Source organism: Monodelphis domestica, chromosome 8 (genome assembly GCF_027887165.1).
Source record: "Monodelphis domestica isolate mMonDom1 chromosome 8, mMonDom1.pri, whole genome shotgun sequence".
Classification (NCBI taxonomy): Eukaryota; Metazoa; Chordata; class Mammalia; order Didelphimorphia; family Didelphidae; genus Monodelphis; species Monodelphis domestica.
In genome coordinates this window covers 132,249,805-132,266,114 of record NC_077234.1, presented here as the reverse complement: position 1 = coordinate 132,266,114, position 16,310 = coordinate 132,249,805, and the positions used below count along the sequence as shown (strand labels likewise).

Sequence of the window (16,310 nt, the reverse complement as noted above, 5' to 3'; positions counted from 1 at the left end):
ATCTGCTCTCAAGAGCTCTGAGAATCAAATGCCATCATTAAAAAAAATTAACTCTTTATTGGTGGGGAGGTGGGGTGAGGAAGAAGAGGGTAGAGAGGGATCATGACTGACCAAGAGCCAGGAAAATATGGGTTTACATCGGACTCTGACACATACTGACTCTTTGACTCTGAGGTAAGTAGATCTTTCCATTGTACCTCAAACAATTCTACAAGTCATAGTTTACATACTGACAAAATGCATCTTTACTGTATTTGTGTTGTGAAAATACATCTTTGTATCTTATAAGTAGTTCTTCCTAAATGCTCATAAAGGGACCAACAAGCAATTTCCCCTCCATCCATCAAAAAGACCTATTATGGAAACCACAGATGTTAACTTTCTAACTAAACCTCTGACATACTCCCATCCCTGTTGGAAATCTTTTTTCCCCTTCCTTCATTGTCAAAATCCTCTGTACTATACATATATTTAAGACTGAAATAAATTAACAATGCCCCTATAGCCACATGAGACTTCAACAGATCTTCACCAAAAAGCGAGTATTCATGGTTCTCTGCTGAAAGAGCAGCAGCTTCTTCCCCTGCCCTCTAAAGGCATCAAGGCTCTACTTCGATGCTTGCCCCTAGACTTACTTAACCTAGGACTTTCTGCTAGTCCTTTATTTGCTAGTGTTGTGACCCTGGGCAGAGGCACTTAACCCCAGCTGCCTGGCCCTTCCCTCACTTTTTCCTTGGAACCAAGACTGGTATCCATTCTAAGACTGGAATTAAGGGCTTTTAAAAAATCCTTCTGAGTAAGAATATGAAGATAAGAAAGAAGTGTCATCTCCCCCTTTTGTCCTGACTTCTATTTAACAAAGATTAGTTTACCTCAGTGTAATGGCAGAACAACTTACTATTGTTGGTACCTTTTTCATTAACATTGCCAAAGAAGAAATGTGTATTTTATAAAGTTTCTCCCTCATGCTTGTCAACTGAACCTGAATTAGCTGATTAGCTAATAAGCTGAGTTCTGTCACAAAATTATTTTGGTTCCATTTACATATCATTTTTAAACTCTGAATTATTACAAGGAAACAAGTTTATAAACAAAGACAAGAGACTACTCCAAAATTATGCAGAATTGGGTTTTTAGTGAGCTTAGTTCAATCCATACTCAATCACCAAAGATTCATTTCTTTTTTTAACAATTCAAATTAATGAATTGTTTACATTTTTCAGAGTTTGATTGCTGAAATAGAAAATCAGTGTTTGTTTTTTTAAAAACAATATTAATCAGGATTCTTCCATTTTTGCCACTTTTACCTTTCTTTAGGGCTAAAGTAAAAAAAAGGCCAATATCATTAGTACATGGACATTGAATCGATACATTGTTTCATTGTTTTTGCCTTTGAAGAGAAAACAGTCAAAATTCTGTATTTTTTAGCCAAAATTATTTTCTGCCACAAGGAAACCAATCATGGCCTTATATATCATATCACTTCTATGCAATTCAAAAACAAATTAATAGTATTCATGAACTTTTTGATCCTGTGACCCTGGCTTTCCTGGCTGTTCCACAAATGACATACTCCATTTTGTGGCTCTGGCTGTCCCCCAAGCCTGGGACATTTTCTCTCTGCTCTGACTACTGAGCTCCCTGGCTTCCTTTAATTCCCAACTAAAATCCCACTGTCTACAGGAAGTCTTTCTATCCCTCCTCTTCATTCCAGTGTTTTCCCTCTTAATTACTTCCTATTTATTCTTGATATAGCTTGCTTTGTATGTCTTTGTCTATATGTTGTCTCCCCAACTAGATTATAAATTCCTTGAGACTTGCCTCTTTTTATATTCTCTCATGTGCATGCATGCGCCTCATAATGTTGATTGATGGATTGATCCATGCGATCATAATTGAATTGAATCATAGGTATTTTTGAATAATAATATTTCTTAATTTACATTAGAGTAAATAATCTTTTCTTTGTCTCCTTATAACTTCATAGGTCCCAAAGGCAAACAACTAGAAGGAACAGAATGTCCACTGCATGTCGTCCATCCACTTACTGGAGAAGAATTTGCTTTGGGTTGTGGGGTTTGTAGAAATGCTCACACATTTTAGACCATCAAGTTTTATTTGCCCCCCCCCCCCAAAAAAAAATACAGCTGCCCTTGTCAGGAAGAGAATCCAGTGGACTCTATACACTTCTCAGGATGAGGATGGGACCATTTTAAAATAAAAAAAAAAATTTAAAAAAATCATTTACAGTGCAAGAAGGATGCCAAATACCATGTACATAATTCTTGCTGTGAAAAAAAAATGCCTTTTTCCTTTTTTTTTTTTTGAACCAAAACATCTACCTGGTGAGATGTTTGCATGTGGCCATTACAGTCATCAGCTATGAAGCATTGGACATTTATATATAATTGATATAAAAGGATCACCACACCTAAGGAATACGAGTGCTGGCTTTCAGACAAAGAAAATTTTAAAGAAAAATCATTGGTTATTGTATACTGACTTTTTTGTAAACCTGTACAATTGTAACTGCATCACGAAAGGGGGTAAAAAGAGGAATATTCTGGCTTATTTCCTAGACTGTTATAAAAATTGTGTTCAGAAGGCATATTAATGTAAGCATTACACTGTATATAAAGATATCAATGTTCGTCCTGTATAAGAATTACTAAATTACAAAAGCAATTTCATTTAAACTTCTAGGTTATGTTTGAGCCTGAAATTTTAATGAAGTGCAATACTGAGTGTGCCTCATATCTTGCAGCTGTAAACATAATGGAATGTACATGTCAATAAAGCCACTGTACATTTTTATACAGTGATAAAGTCTAACAAGTGTGGAAGGCTGTGTTTGCGAAACAAAGCGGACAGCAAACAAAACATGCCCAGCTTTTCTTAACATCCTTAAAGTATTCCTTTCTTGAGAGGCAGGTGCACAATACCTTCCATTTTAAGTAAAAATCTCTGCATTCTTCATGTAGGCCGTTTTTAGCTCGTTGTTATAAATAAGGACCTTACAGGGACACAGTAGTCACATTAGGAGCTAACCAGGAGGAATTTCTCCAAACACACTCTCTCTGCAGCAGCTTTTAGCATAGCGCTCCCGAGGCCCAGAAGGATCAATGAGCTCTGGGGGCAAAGGCAGGACCTGACAGGACTTTCTTGCTCTCAGGGCAGCACTCTGTCCTTAATACCAACATGCCTCTAGTTTAAAAATAACAATTCGTATAACAGTAAAACCAGAGAAGCATTGTACAAACTGAACAGGAACTGTTTAAAGCATAAACTATAGACCTTGTTTTATGTTAAATTATCACTTCTAATAGAATTTAAATTGACAACATGTGTTCCTGAGGCAGCGAGATGACTCACTTGATAGAGGACTGGGCCTGGAGTCAGGAAAACCCGAGTTCAAATCCAGCCTAAGAGTCTTAACTAGCTGTGTGGCCCTGGGCAAATCGCTCAACCCTGTTTGCCTTAATCTACTGGAGAAGGCAATGGCAAGCCGCCCCACCATCTCTGCAAAGAAAGCCCCACACGGGATCGATCAGGAAGAATCAGCACTGCGGGATATGATGCCTTGGGTTTCTGTGGATATAGAAGGATAAAAACAGTTATCGGGAAGCAGACACAAAGCTCCCTTCAAGGCAGTGGATGTAGTAGGAAGGAGCAGAAAACTGGAAGGAAAAAAAACACGGGCTCTGCCTACCTCTGTGACATCATAGCCACCCTCACTGAGCCGAAGACCTTTTTGAAATCTCTTCCAGCTCCGTCATTTTGTAATGTTACTAGCCAGCAGCTCAGTGAACTTCTATTATTAAATTAGACCACACGGTGATTTTAGGTAATTATTCTTTATTAGCTAATGCCATGGAAGACATCATTTAGGACTTGCTACTCTAGATATCAATAATGATTTTATCCATTGTCATCTGATTTCATCCTATTTTATCATTGTCTAAGTCAAATTGCCAATCAAATATTTATTGAGAATCCCATGTTAAGTAGAAATAGTGTTGTAGAATGATAAAAACACTCTTAGAGAAACTAATTCTATGCTACATACTAGTTGTGTGTCCATGGATGAGTCACTTACCAGTTCCAAAGGGCCCCTGAGCAATTCTCTGAGACTTTGAATCTGCCCCAAGAGAGTGATTTTCACACCAGAAGTTTCTAACACCAATTAAATCTCAGTTTAAAGCCTATAAGTGAGAAACAATAAATATATGCACCAGACAATATGGGAGAAATGGCATCAGACAAGTACAAATAACAGATTAGAGAAGTTCAGAGCAGCAGAAGGGTCATGTCGAGCCAGACCAAGAACATTTTCATGGAGGTGGTAGCATTTCCCCATAGTCTTGAAAAATAGAATTATAATGGCAGGACAGGTTATTTCAGGCCATATTTTGGGTCAGGCTTAGGATTGGGTACAATAAAGAACTCTTGAAAAATTTAAATTCAATAATAACCTTACTAGTGGTAAAGGGTAAAATGAATTCTTAAGGTTCAAAAGATAATTCATATAAAAATGGTTTCTCCCTACATATTTACCCCTGACAACTGGCCAATGTATAATTGAAAATCTGTTACTCTAAAAAAAAGAACTACATTTCCCAGGAGCCCACTGACTTCCTATCATTACATACTTCCTGTAGATAGGGGATATTAGGTGGGGATATGGAAGGTCCCACCTCTTTACTTCCTGTCCCGAGCTTGGTGGTGGTAAGTAAGGTGTTTGGACTGGCTCATCAATTTAGAAAGCCCCAAGCTATAGTAAAAGACCCTGACATCCAATCTCCATCTAAATCTTCAATTTCACCCTTCTCAAGTAGCAAGAAAGTCAAATAACACTCTTCCTTTCCTTTAAAGTACCACCCCAACCTACAAAAAATGTACATTCGGGGAAGCTAAGTAACACAGTAGATAAAATGCCAGACCTGGAATTAGGGCAATTCTGGCATCAGACATTTCCTGCATGACCCTGGGAAAGTCACTTAAGCCGACTGCTTAGCCTTTACAGCTCTTCTGTCTTACAACTGATTTCAATTCTTTTTCCCAAAAAAGATTTATTTTTTCTTTCAAATTTTATTTTTTATCTTTTTTCCAGATTACATGTAGATAATTTTTTTAGTCCCTCTCTACATCCCCACACCATAGAAGCATATAGTTTATGTCCTTTATGTTTCTACTTCTCAGTTCTCTGCAGGTAAACGTTCACAAGTTATTCTTCCCATATTTAATCTGTAGCTGTATCTAATGTTCTCTTGGTTCTACTCATTTCGCTCTTCATTCTTTCATGTAGTTCTTTCCAAATTTTTTAAAAAATTAATCTGTTCAACATTTCTTATGGCACAATAGTATTCCATAAGAATCATATACTATAATTTGTTAAGTCATTTCCCGGTTGACAAATATCCCATCAGTTTCCATTTCTTTGCCACAACAAAGAAAGGTGCTATAAATATTTTAAAACCTATAAGTTCTATCTCTTTTTCCCTAGAAATGGACCCAGCAAGAAAACTTCTGGATCTAATGGTATATATAGTTTTACTTCTCTCTGAGTGTAATTTCAAATTGCTCTCCAAAATGGCTAGATCAGTTCACAGCTCCACTAACAGTGTATTAGTGTCCCCACTTTTCCACATCCCCTGCAATATTTGTCATTTTAGCCAATCTGATGGATGTGAGATGATACCTCAGAACTGTTTTGGTTTGCATTTGCAATCAATAGTGATTTAGAACATTTTTTCATATCTCTCTCTATATATATATATAGATAGATATCCTTATATCTATATAGACATAGATATAGATGAATTTGATTACTTCAGCCAAAAAACTGTCTGTTCATATCTTTTGCCCACTAATCAATTAGGGGAGGGCTCTTATTCCCACAAATTTGACAAAAGTGCTCTATATATTTTAAACATGAATCAGAGATTGCCTATGAAAATGCTTTCCCCAATTTTCTGCTTTCCTTCTAATCTTAGCAACATTTGTTAATTTATACAAAGTCTTCAATTTTATCTACTTAGAATTGTCCATTTTCCATCTCATAATGCTCTCCATCTCTTGTTTATTCAGGAATTCCTATCCTATCCATAAATGTGATAAGTAATATGCTCCCTGTCCTTCTAATTTGCTCATACCATTTTTTTGTCTAAATCATGTATCCATTTTGATTTATCTTAGTGAATGGTGTAAAATATTGGTCTTTACTTAGTTTCTGCCAAACTACTTTTCAGTTGTCCCAGTATTTTTTTACCAAATAATGATTTTTTTATCCCAATAGACACATACAAGTTTACTATAATCTTTTCCCCTCAGTTTTGATTCTAAGATTTGATTCTAAGAAAGAAGGTAAGGCTTTGAAGGGGAAAAAGTGGGGCGGGGTGTATATGTTCTGCCAGAGGCAGAGTTAATATCATGAAAGTCAACAAGTAAAAAGTATATTCAGGTAATAGTGAGTCATGCATATAAAGGACATAGAAGAAAATAAGTGAGATGAAGCTAGAAAAGTATAGAATTTTGAGAACTGCAAGATACAAAGTTTATCTCATCCAGTGTTTCACACAATGTAAGAATCCTCTCTAGGTTGTTTTATTTGCCTTAAAAAAACTGCTCTCCTTGTCAGAAAAAAAAAATTGTAGAATTTCTATATTTCTCAGAATGAGGAACTTTCTAGACAATTTACAACAGAAAAAGGATGCCAACTACCATATGTATAGTTCTTGCTGCAAGAAATTTGCCCTCTATTTTTAAATCAACATATCCCTAACAGGTAGTCATCTAAATTTTACTTGAAAGATTACAACAGGGAATTCTAAGATTATCCTTTATAAAGCAGACTATTTATTTTGGGACAGATATAATTATTAGTGGTTTTCTTGCTAGTACTTTGTAAGTCTATTCCCTCTTCATGTAATAGCTCTTTGCATTACTGAAGATACTTAATATCCCATCCCACCACCCTTTTCAATCAACAAATCCTTATTTCTTTCAAATGATCCATATATAAATTTTTAACCCTTACTTTCCAACTTAGAACCAATACTTTATATTGGTTCCAAAGCAGAAGTGTTAAAAACTAGGCAGTCGGGGTTAGTGACTTGCCCAGGGTCACACAGCAAAGTAGTGTCTAAGGGTAAATTTGAACCCAGGACCTCTCGTCTCTAGACCTGGCATACTCCACTGAGCCACTTGGATGTTTTGACCTATATTGAGTCATACTACACTTGCACTCATAAAATTCCTAAATCTTTTTTATGGCCTGATGCCTAGGTGAGTTTCTTCATACAGTGGTTATATAGTTGATATTTTGAAGAATTTGATTTCCCAGAATCTTAAGAACTGGAAGGGACCAGAGAGGATAAGTCATCTAATTTGTATCCAACCAGAAATCCCTGATAAAAACCCCAAGTGCTTGTCCAGCTTCTGCTTGAAGACCATTTTACAAAAGTCCATTTGACTTTTGGATTGTTCTAATTGTTAGGAAGTTTTTCCTTACTTCGGACTGAATTTGCTTTTTTGCAACTTCCATACTTTATTCAAACTACTTACTGTTCCCTGAGCCCAAACTGAACCTCACTTTCCCAAGGAGACCTTCAAATGCCCAAGAGAGCTGTTTATCTCTTATCTCTAAGTCTTTTCTTCTGTAGGCTTTACATCCCTAGTTCAAACTATCTATTTAGGTCTTCAAAATTTTCTTCCTACAGGACTTTAGGACATCCTTTCCCTGAACCCTTTAAAAATCTGCCCCTCCACTCCCAACAATCTAGCACATATGTCAGCCTTGAGTTTCTAAATCCTGGATTCCAAGATAAATAGTTACTTCCCTCCAGGACTCCTATCATTTCTATGCCAGCACCTAGTTCTTCCTTCCTGGTCAGAATTAGGTCCACAGTAGTCATTCTTCTTGACACTTTATCTTTTAAAAAGATGGAATTAGATCTTGGCCAGTCATAAATTTATTACCTAGCAAAGAGAAAGCCCCAAGACATTTCCAGATAGTTGAAGTTTCTCATCACTATAATACAATGCTTCCATACTAAATGTATGATATATATTTTCCAAACTCTCCATCTAATTTATCCTTCTATCCACGAGATCTTATGTGCCTACAAATTAAATGACATATAAAACACTTGGCAAAACTTAAAGTGCTAGGTCAGTTCCACCTATTATCATTTGACAGTACCACTTCTTTTCTATATCACACACTGACATGTCTCTACCATATTTTTGTCCTTGGACACCTGAATTTTTTCACATGCGTATATATTCTTTTTTCACCTTTTTTTATTATCAACTTAATCATCCAAGAATGTCATTCTTAATATCCAAAGAGCAAAAAAAAAAAATGAACTGTAGATGAAATAATTTATTTTAAAATATGTATAATTTTACAAAGTAATACACTCTTCATATTTTGTCTTCTACGTATTTTAATGCTTTACTTTTTTTTTGCATCTCTGTCATTCTTTCTACAAGCCCCTTCCCTAAAAAGAACCTCTCCCTTGTAATAAGTGTTAGCAAGCTAATCAGCTTAGTCTCTTCTAAAAGTGTGTCTTATTTTGCACCTTTACTCTGTCATCTCTCTGCCAAGAGGTGAGAAGAAACCTTTATCATTAGTCTTTGGAAGCCATAGCTACTTACTAAGGAGATTTAGAGATCTACAATTCTTCAAAGGTTTTTTTAATTTAAATTTTTTTATTTCAAATTTGACAAAGGCAGCAAACATGAGCATTTGCATATGCAAAAAATAAAAGGCAAAAATATTTGTATAGAAAACTGAATCTCCAGTTTATAGAGCTTGGATTTTCTAAGTATGATACATTGAGCACATTGTTATAAGGAAAAGTTAAGTTAAGGAGGAAAGCGTGTAAGTTTGCAGAGAGAAGTGGCATGAGACCAGCAGGAAGATTCTGGAACTTTGAAGGAAGGAAGGTTAGACTGGTACGGAGGCTGTTAGCTGTCTCCCTCTGGAGATATCTAGAGGTGGTAGCTGCATTTCCTTAGTGGCTGAGCCTATCCTTGTTCTTGTCCTACTTGCTGTCTTGGTGGCTGTATTTCATTGAGGTAGAATGGTGATACTGACCTATCATCTTCAGTGATTGTCCTGGGTTCTTTTTGGATCTAGGACCTTCCCTGGGCCCTATCAGGCTTACACAGACCCTGTCCTTAAAACCAGCTAAGGGGGGTGGGAGTTAGTTGTAGCTTAGCCAAGAACAGGGACTGGGAATTTAGGCAGTGAGGAGAAGATTATTGTAGGGAAATCACTCTGAGGACATCTCTGTGAAGGACAGCAGATCCTGGGATATTAGTTAGAAAATTAGCTTTAGGTTATCCCATACCCACCCCTCTGCCCAACAGTCCAATGGGAGTGCTTCCTCCCTCCCATCTGGGATAAGGAGGGGTTCACATGCAGCATGAAGTTTGCAGTTAGGGTATTCAGGCTCTAAAAGGTTCACCATCACTGGTCTAGGGGGTTCTTTTGTTATATATTTTTATTGCTTTGCCAATATCTTAGCACTCTTTAAAAAGAATGGAAAAAGAGGGGAAAAGGAATACATTGGGGTTGGAGGTGGGGAGGGAAATGAAGGTTAGGCAATAATATTGTAAAGATAAACAATTTTGAAAGACTTAGAAACTATGCTCAGCATAATGACTAACCATGGTTCCAAAGGACTCATGATGAAACATGATACTTCCTAATAGAGAGGTAAAAACTCAGGGAGGAGGGGAGAAGAGAGAGAGACAGAGAGAGAGAGAGAGAGAGAGAGAGAGAGAGAGAGAGAGAGAGAGAGAGAGAGAGAGAGAGAGAGAGAGAGAGAGAGAGAGAGAGAGAGAGAGAGAGAGAGAGAGAGAGATCCTTTTGGATATGGGCAATATTGAAATTTGTCCTTCTACCCTAACTTTCCCATTTCACTGAGTGGTCTGTGTGTATATTCTCAGAGCAGGCTCTGCCTGGCTGGGGTTTGTTGGCCTTCTCAAACCACAGATAATCTTCTGACACTGGCCCAACACAATTCATCCCTTCACATCCCCAAACTCCCCTCCCTTTTACAACATCAGTTCCAAAATTATGCCTCGACTGTGTTTAATGATGAATCACCTGTTCTTTGCACTTGATAAATGCTTCATCAATATTCTTTTTCTTTCAGTATCACTATCATTACCTCCCTCTACCCCCAATTCTCCTACCCCAAAAATTTTTAAGTCCTCCCTTGTAACCAATAAAGCTTAGCAAGCCAAATAATCCACACATTAACTATATCTGAAGTTGTATGTCTTATCCTTCACCTCTAATCCATCACCTCTCTGTCAGGAGGTGGGAAACATGCTTCATTACCAGTCCTCTGGAGTAGTAATTGTTCATTGCATCGATCAGAGTTCTTAAAGTCGTTCAGTGCTGTTTTTCTTGATACTGTAGCGATCAGACTGGTTTTTCTCCTTGCTCCACTTACTTGACTCTGTAGCAGTTCATATGTTCTCCTAGCCTTTTCTGAATCTGCCCCTTTCATCCTTTGCTCACAGTACAATCACATTCAATTATATTCATGCACCATAAGTGGTTCAGCCATTCCTCTATTGACAGACACTTTGTTTCCGGTTCTTTGCTGTAACAAAAATGATTGCTCTAAGTAATTTTGTAGATAAAGCTCCTTTCCGCTGTGTTTGACTTGCTTGGGAGTGTATGCCTAGTAATATTTTATCACTGGGTCAAAGAGTATATACAAGTTACTTATGGAGTATAGTCCCAAAATGTTTTCTAAAATGGTTGGAATAATACACAGTTCCACCAACAATGCAAAAGTGATCCTGCCCTCTCATAGCCACTCCAGCAATCACCACTGTCATCAGTTTATATTAGTAATCCATGGCACTACTGCATTCTCTCCCTTCCAATTTAGTCTATTCCTTTTTAGCAAGGTGATACCCTTCCAGAGTCAAATTCTAGTCATGAATCCCACTATCCCATCAAGTCTTCCAAATGCAGGAAGTCAAAGTTGCTTCCTTACATTAGAATCTCTATTTCAGCTTGCTTAATGCCACTATTATGTATCTGTATAGATATCTGAGGCCATGGTTTTATTTATGTCTGTTTTTATTTAAGAGGAATAGGGTATAGGGAAGGACTTATTCTGGAGTCAAGAAGCCTAAAATACTTCTTATCTCTGGGATCACAGGCAAAGTCCTTTACCTCCCTGTGAGCTTCCTCATTTGTAAAATGGGATAAAATACTTTCAGAGTTGTGAGGAAAAAACTTTGTAAACCTTAAGAACATAAATGTGAGCTATTGCCAATTTATCACTATTATTGTTGCTGGCTCTCTTCTTAGGCATTGCTTCCCAGGAACTATCAACATCTAATACTCTCTGTGGTGCCAGACTTATCTGACATATAGGACAGGGTTCCCCTCCCTCCCTTTCTAATTTGCAAATCTAATTCAGGTTGTCTAATCAGGTTATAATCCTCTTGATTAGATTTGTAAGACTTTCTGGCCAATATGTTTTTACCAGCCCTTGTAAGAGCATTCCATGCTTTGAGAAGAACCCATTATTAGATTAGACTAGCAAAAGATAAAAAAAGACAGAGACAGAAACAGAAATAGATCCTCACACTTAGTAGCTGTGTGATCCTGTGGGCAAATCACAACCTGTGTCTGCATCCTTTTCCTCAGCTGTAAAATGGGTAATTAATACTTATCTCCCAAAGTTGTATAATGACAATACAATGATATAATATTTGATGAGTGCTTCACACAGTGTGTGGCACATTCTAGGTGCTTAAATAATTTCTTTCCTTCTTATCCAGACACTCTGCTAAGTGCTGGGGATACAAATATAGCTAACAAGATAGTCTCTACCCTCAAAGAGCTTACATTCTAATGGTAGAAGGCAGGACTTAAAGAAAAAGTAGAGAAGGGTGCCCACTTGAGGCAGGAGAAAATGTCCAGGGAGAGATTTGAGCCCAAAATGGAGTATGGCTGGGGTCCTCCTGAAATGGTGATCTGGATAGGGAATCATCAATCACAAAAGTGGAGTTTCAATGCAGAGAGGTTTTCAGAGTGTGAGGGCAATTTCTTGACAAAAGAGGTTGAGAACTCTGGTGACTCAGTTGATCCCATAGGTCATCTAATCCAATTCCCCTATTTTACTGACAAAAGTGAAATTCTCCAGGCAAGTGATCCTCAAAGATATTAAATTGTTTGCCCAACATCACCTAAAGGACAGTGGTGGAATTTGAAACCAGGTCATTTGACTTCAAATCCAGTCCTTCCCTATATTTTATGGTCTGGTCCAGAAATACAAATCCATGGCTTCTGACAGACAGACAGACAAGCTCTCTTTAATAGGAGATGATCATCTAGAAGAATTTGAGACAAATAAATTATTGTTACAGATACTTGGAGGGTTTTAGAACTATGAACATGTTCAGATACTGAATTTGTTAAAGAGAAGTTTGGAAAGGCTTGAGAAATTTAAAGAACTCAAACTCTAGGATCTAAAGAGACGAACAAAAGGAAAAAAGCTAGAGAGGAAGGAAGTTGGAGTATAATAATGTAACTCCCAAAGTGCTAACAACATAAGAAGTAGAATGATCATTACAAAGCTGAAAACCCCCACCACAGTTCTGAGAGCCACTAAGAAGACTGATGTGACATAATAATTTGAATGCATATGGTACATGGAATGATATTTAACCAGAAGGAAAAGGCAAAAAGTTGCTCAATTTTTATTTTGTTTTTATATTCTTTGCCAAGGAAAATGACCTTTTGACTAGAAAGTACAGAACAAAAATGACAAATAGGGAACTGATGCCCCAGATAAGTGTGATTGTAAGAGAACACCTAATTGTCCTTAATGATTTCAAGTGACCTGCCCCAGATAAATTACCTTCTTCAGTACTGAAAGAGCTAGTGAATGTGGTTGCTGAGCCACTTAGGGATATTTCAAGGACCATGGAGAATGGGAGAGATACTATAAGGCCAGAAAAGGACAGATGGTGTCCTAGTTTTCAAAAAAGGGAAGAAAAATGAGCTTAACTTTGATTGTTGGCAAAATTCTAGAACATATTACTAAAGAAATCATCAGTGAATGCCCTGAAAAGGAAGCAGTGATTACATAGAGCCAATAAGGGTTTATCAAGAACACATCATGCCACACTAACCTTATTTACTTTTTTTAGCAACATTATGAAACTAGCCTACAGGGATCCTTTCCTGATCCCTCTGATTAGTGTTCTTTTCCTCCTCATCATATTGTGCTGTATATAAACTTAACTATTCAATATTGTAACCTCAGTAGAATATAAGCCCTTTAGGGACAGGACTCTTCTGTTTTGTCTTTGTATCCCCAGTACCTAACACCTAACAAGGCATTCCTTGTACTTAGTACATAATGATTGGTTGGATTAGTAAAAGTTAAATTTAGTCTCTAGTAATAAAAGTATTATATTTTATGAAGTTTATTAAAGATTATTAGAAATCAAGGATACAAAATAATAAACCACGTACCTAGGGCTGATTAGCCCATTCACAGCCTACTTACTACATGTTGCAATCTCTGAGTAGAGGAAGTGAGAGGCTGAAGTAGGCATTACAGCCAGTTTAAATACAAATTGTGATCTTGCCCAGGTGGGGACTCAGGTGAGATTATAGGGAATTCTGGGAAGTACCAAGGACTTCTGGGGATTGAAGTCTCGGGTTCAAATCTCCATTTTACAGATTAGATTGGTAAATTAGGGGAATACTAGAGATGAATTTTACCTAGATTTTTATCAAAACATTCAATAAAATATACTATGCTATTTTGTAAAATAATTGGTGAGATGTGGACAAGAGAAAGCACAATTAATTACATTCAGAATTTAATTATCTGGACTCAAAAAATAGTCTTTACTGATTCCATGTCAACTTGAAAGGAGACTTCCATTGGAGTATCCCCAGAGATCTTTCCTGGGCCTTGTGGTGCTGAATGATTAGATGAAAACTTACAAAATGTGTACATCACAATAATAGGAATGTATAGCTAATAATTGAATGGTAATGCAATTCATAAAAGGGATCTAGTTGGTCTAGAAAATTGAGCTGAATACACTTGGGTTAAAATATATAAATACATATATATATATATATATATATAAAACATATATTAATACATATATTCAAGTATAACATGAAAAAATCACAAAAATCACCCCTCCCAAATCAAGAGATTTTAGTGAACAGCAAACTCAATGAGTCAACAGTATATGAGATTTTTTTTAAGTTTGTGTGTTCCTGGGCTTGATTGAAGCATAGCTTCCATGAATAACGAAATGCTGATCCTTCTATATTTTGTTCTTGTCCAATCACCTCTGGGGAGTAATGTGCTTAGTACTGCATTTTGTAATTTAAGAAAGACATTAAGCTGGAGAATGTCCAAAGGATTCCCAGAATATTAAAGGACCCCACATTTATGTCATTTGAGGATTGGTTGAATGTTCGTTCTGAAGAAAAGTCTGGTGGAATATAATTGATTCTAAAGTATTTGAAAAGTCATATGGAAGAGAGATTAAGTTTTTCCTGCTTGATTCCAGAATACGGAAAACAGGAGGAAAGCATGGAAGTTTCACAGATACAAATTCCCAAAATGCTCTGGATAGTCTTGAGAAGAAAGGAACGAAGACCTTCTCAAAGAAGGTCTTCAAGAAAAAGTCAGCTGGGTTGCTCAGTGGATTGAGAGCCAGGTCTAGAGACGGGGGTCCCAGGTTCAAAGCTGGCCTCAGACACTTCTCAGCTGTGTGACCCTGGGCAAGTCACTTGACCCCCATTGCCTAGCCCTTACCACTCTTCTGCCTTAGAACCAATACACAGTATTGACTCCAAGATGGAAGGTAAGGGTTTAAAAAAAAAAAGAAAGAAAAGATCAGTTGACCCTTTGCCAGATATATGGCAGAGGGTTGGGTTTTTTTTTTTTTTTTCATGTATAGGTTAGACCAACTGACTACTAACATCTTCCCCCTGAAATTCTGTGATTCAGTGACTTTGGGTGAGAAGAGAGGATTTTGCAGTGACCTACATGGAGTCTGTGATGTGTACATTTCTTCCACAGCCCGTTTTCTATGCTCAAAGGACATGCCGACGTTTCTTTTAGATGAACAGATAAAAGAGGGAATCCTTACATCTCAGAGGAAATTGTATAGAAGTCTAACCCAAAGCAGAAAGAAGAAAAAGGATGAAGATTTGTAAACGAGTCATCTTTCACCACCAGGGGACACTGCTAGCCACTAACCATAAGTCTAGTTCCACTAAGAGCCGAGGGACCGGAAGTCAACACTGACTGACCGGGTTCCAAGTTTCACTTCAAGCCTGAAGCAACTCCGAGGAAATGTCATGCGCTCTAAGGTTCTATCGCCCCACTTCCCTCCCAGGGAGGACGCACGCCTCATTTGTCCAAGAGGCGCGGTGAGCGTGAATTTACACGATCAGATTTAACTTCCAGAGATTGTGCAATTCCTCGCTCTTCTTGAAGTGACGCGTTGATTTTGTCATTAAAAGTGCCCCGCGGTCCCTCTTTCCTTCCGTCTTCCATGCACCATTGAGAATTCCCATCTGGATCTTCTCTGTGTAATGCTTACGTTCTGGCTTTTTCTCCGAGTCAGCTCTGCCCTGTTGTTCCTCACTGCTCCAAAGGAGTATCTTGAGGGTGGGAGTGTCTCTTTCCCTCTTACTATCAGAATCTCCACGAGCGATGTTACCCCTCATTTTAGGGGGCCAATAACTACCGCCCCAGTTCCATGTAACCATTTATCAGTGAGCTATAAAAATAAACACACACACACATATAATACAAACTCTTATCATCTGTCTAGGAATCAATACTGGCTACAAGATGGAAGAGTGATAAGGGTTAGGTAATGGGGGTTAAGTGACTTGCCCAGGGGTCACACAACTAGAACAGCATCTGAGGTCAAATTTGAACCCAGGACCTCCCCTCTTTTGGTCTGGCTCTCAATCCAGTGAGCCACCTAGCTGCCCCACTGTATCAGTTAGCTTTTACAAAAAAGGAAGGGGCATAGAAGGTGGCCACTTGCTCACAGAGTTTTCTCTGTGAGCCATTTTTGGCACATGTGCCATAGATCAGCCATCACTGGGTTAGTGGCTTTTGGGATATAATTTCATATTACTTTTTTAGAAAGACTATAACAATTCACAATTCCAACAACAGGTCATTAACATGCCAATTTTCTCACACCTCCTCCAACAACTGCAATTTTCCTTTTTTGTCATCTTTATGAATCTGTTATAAGTAAGGTAGAAA

The 16,310-nt window shown here is 37.6% G+C and overlaps 1 protein-coding gene across 1 annotated transcript in view; it reads left to right on the top strand.

Annotated features, from left to right (window-relative positions):
• Positions 1-2,832, top strand: part of MYCBP2 (MYC binding protein 2) — a 382,851-nt gene extending 380,019 nt beyond the window's left edge. Inside the window, 1 exon segment of the mRNA XM_016425002.2 lies at positions 1,988-2,832. Coding sequence (XP_016280488.2) covers positions 1,988-2,103 — 116 coding nt within the window. The 3' untranslated portion in view covers positions 2,104-2,832.
• Positions 2,833-16,310: the final 13,478 nt, after the last annotated feature.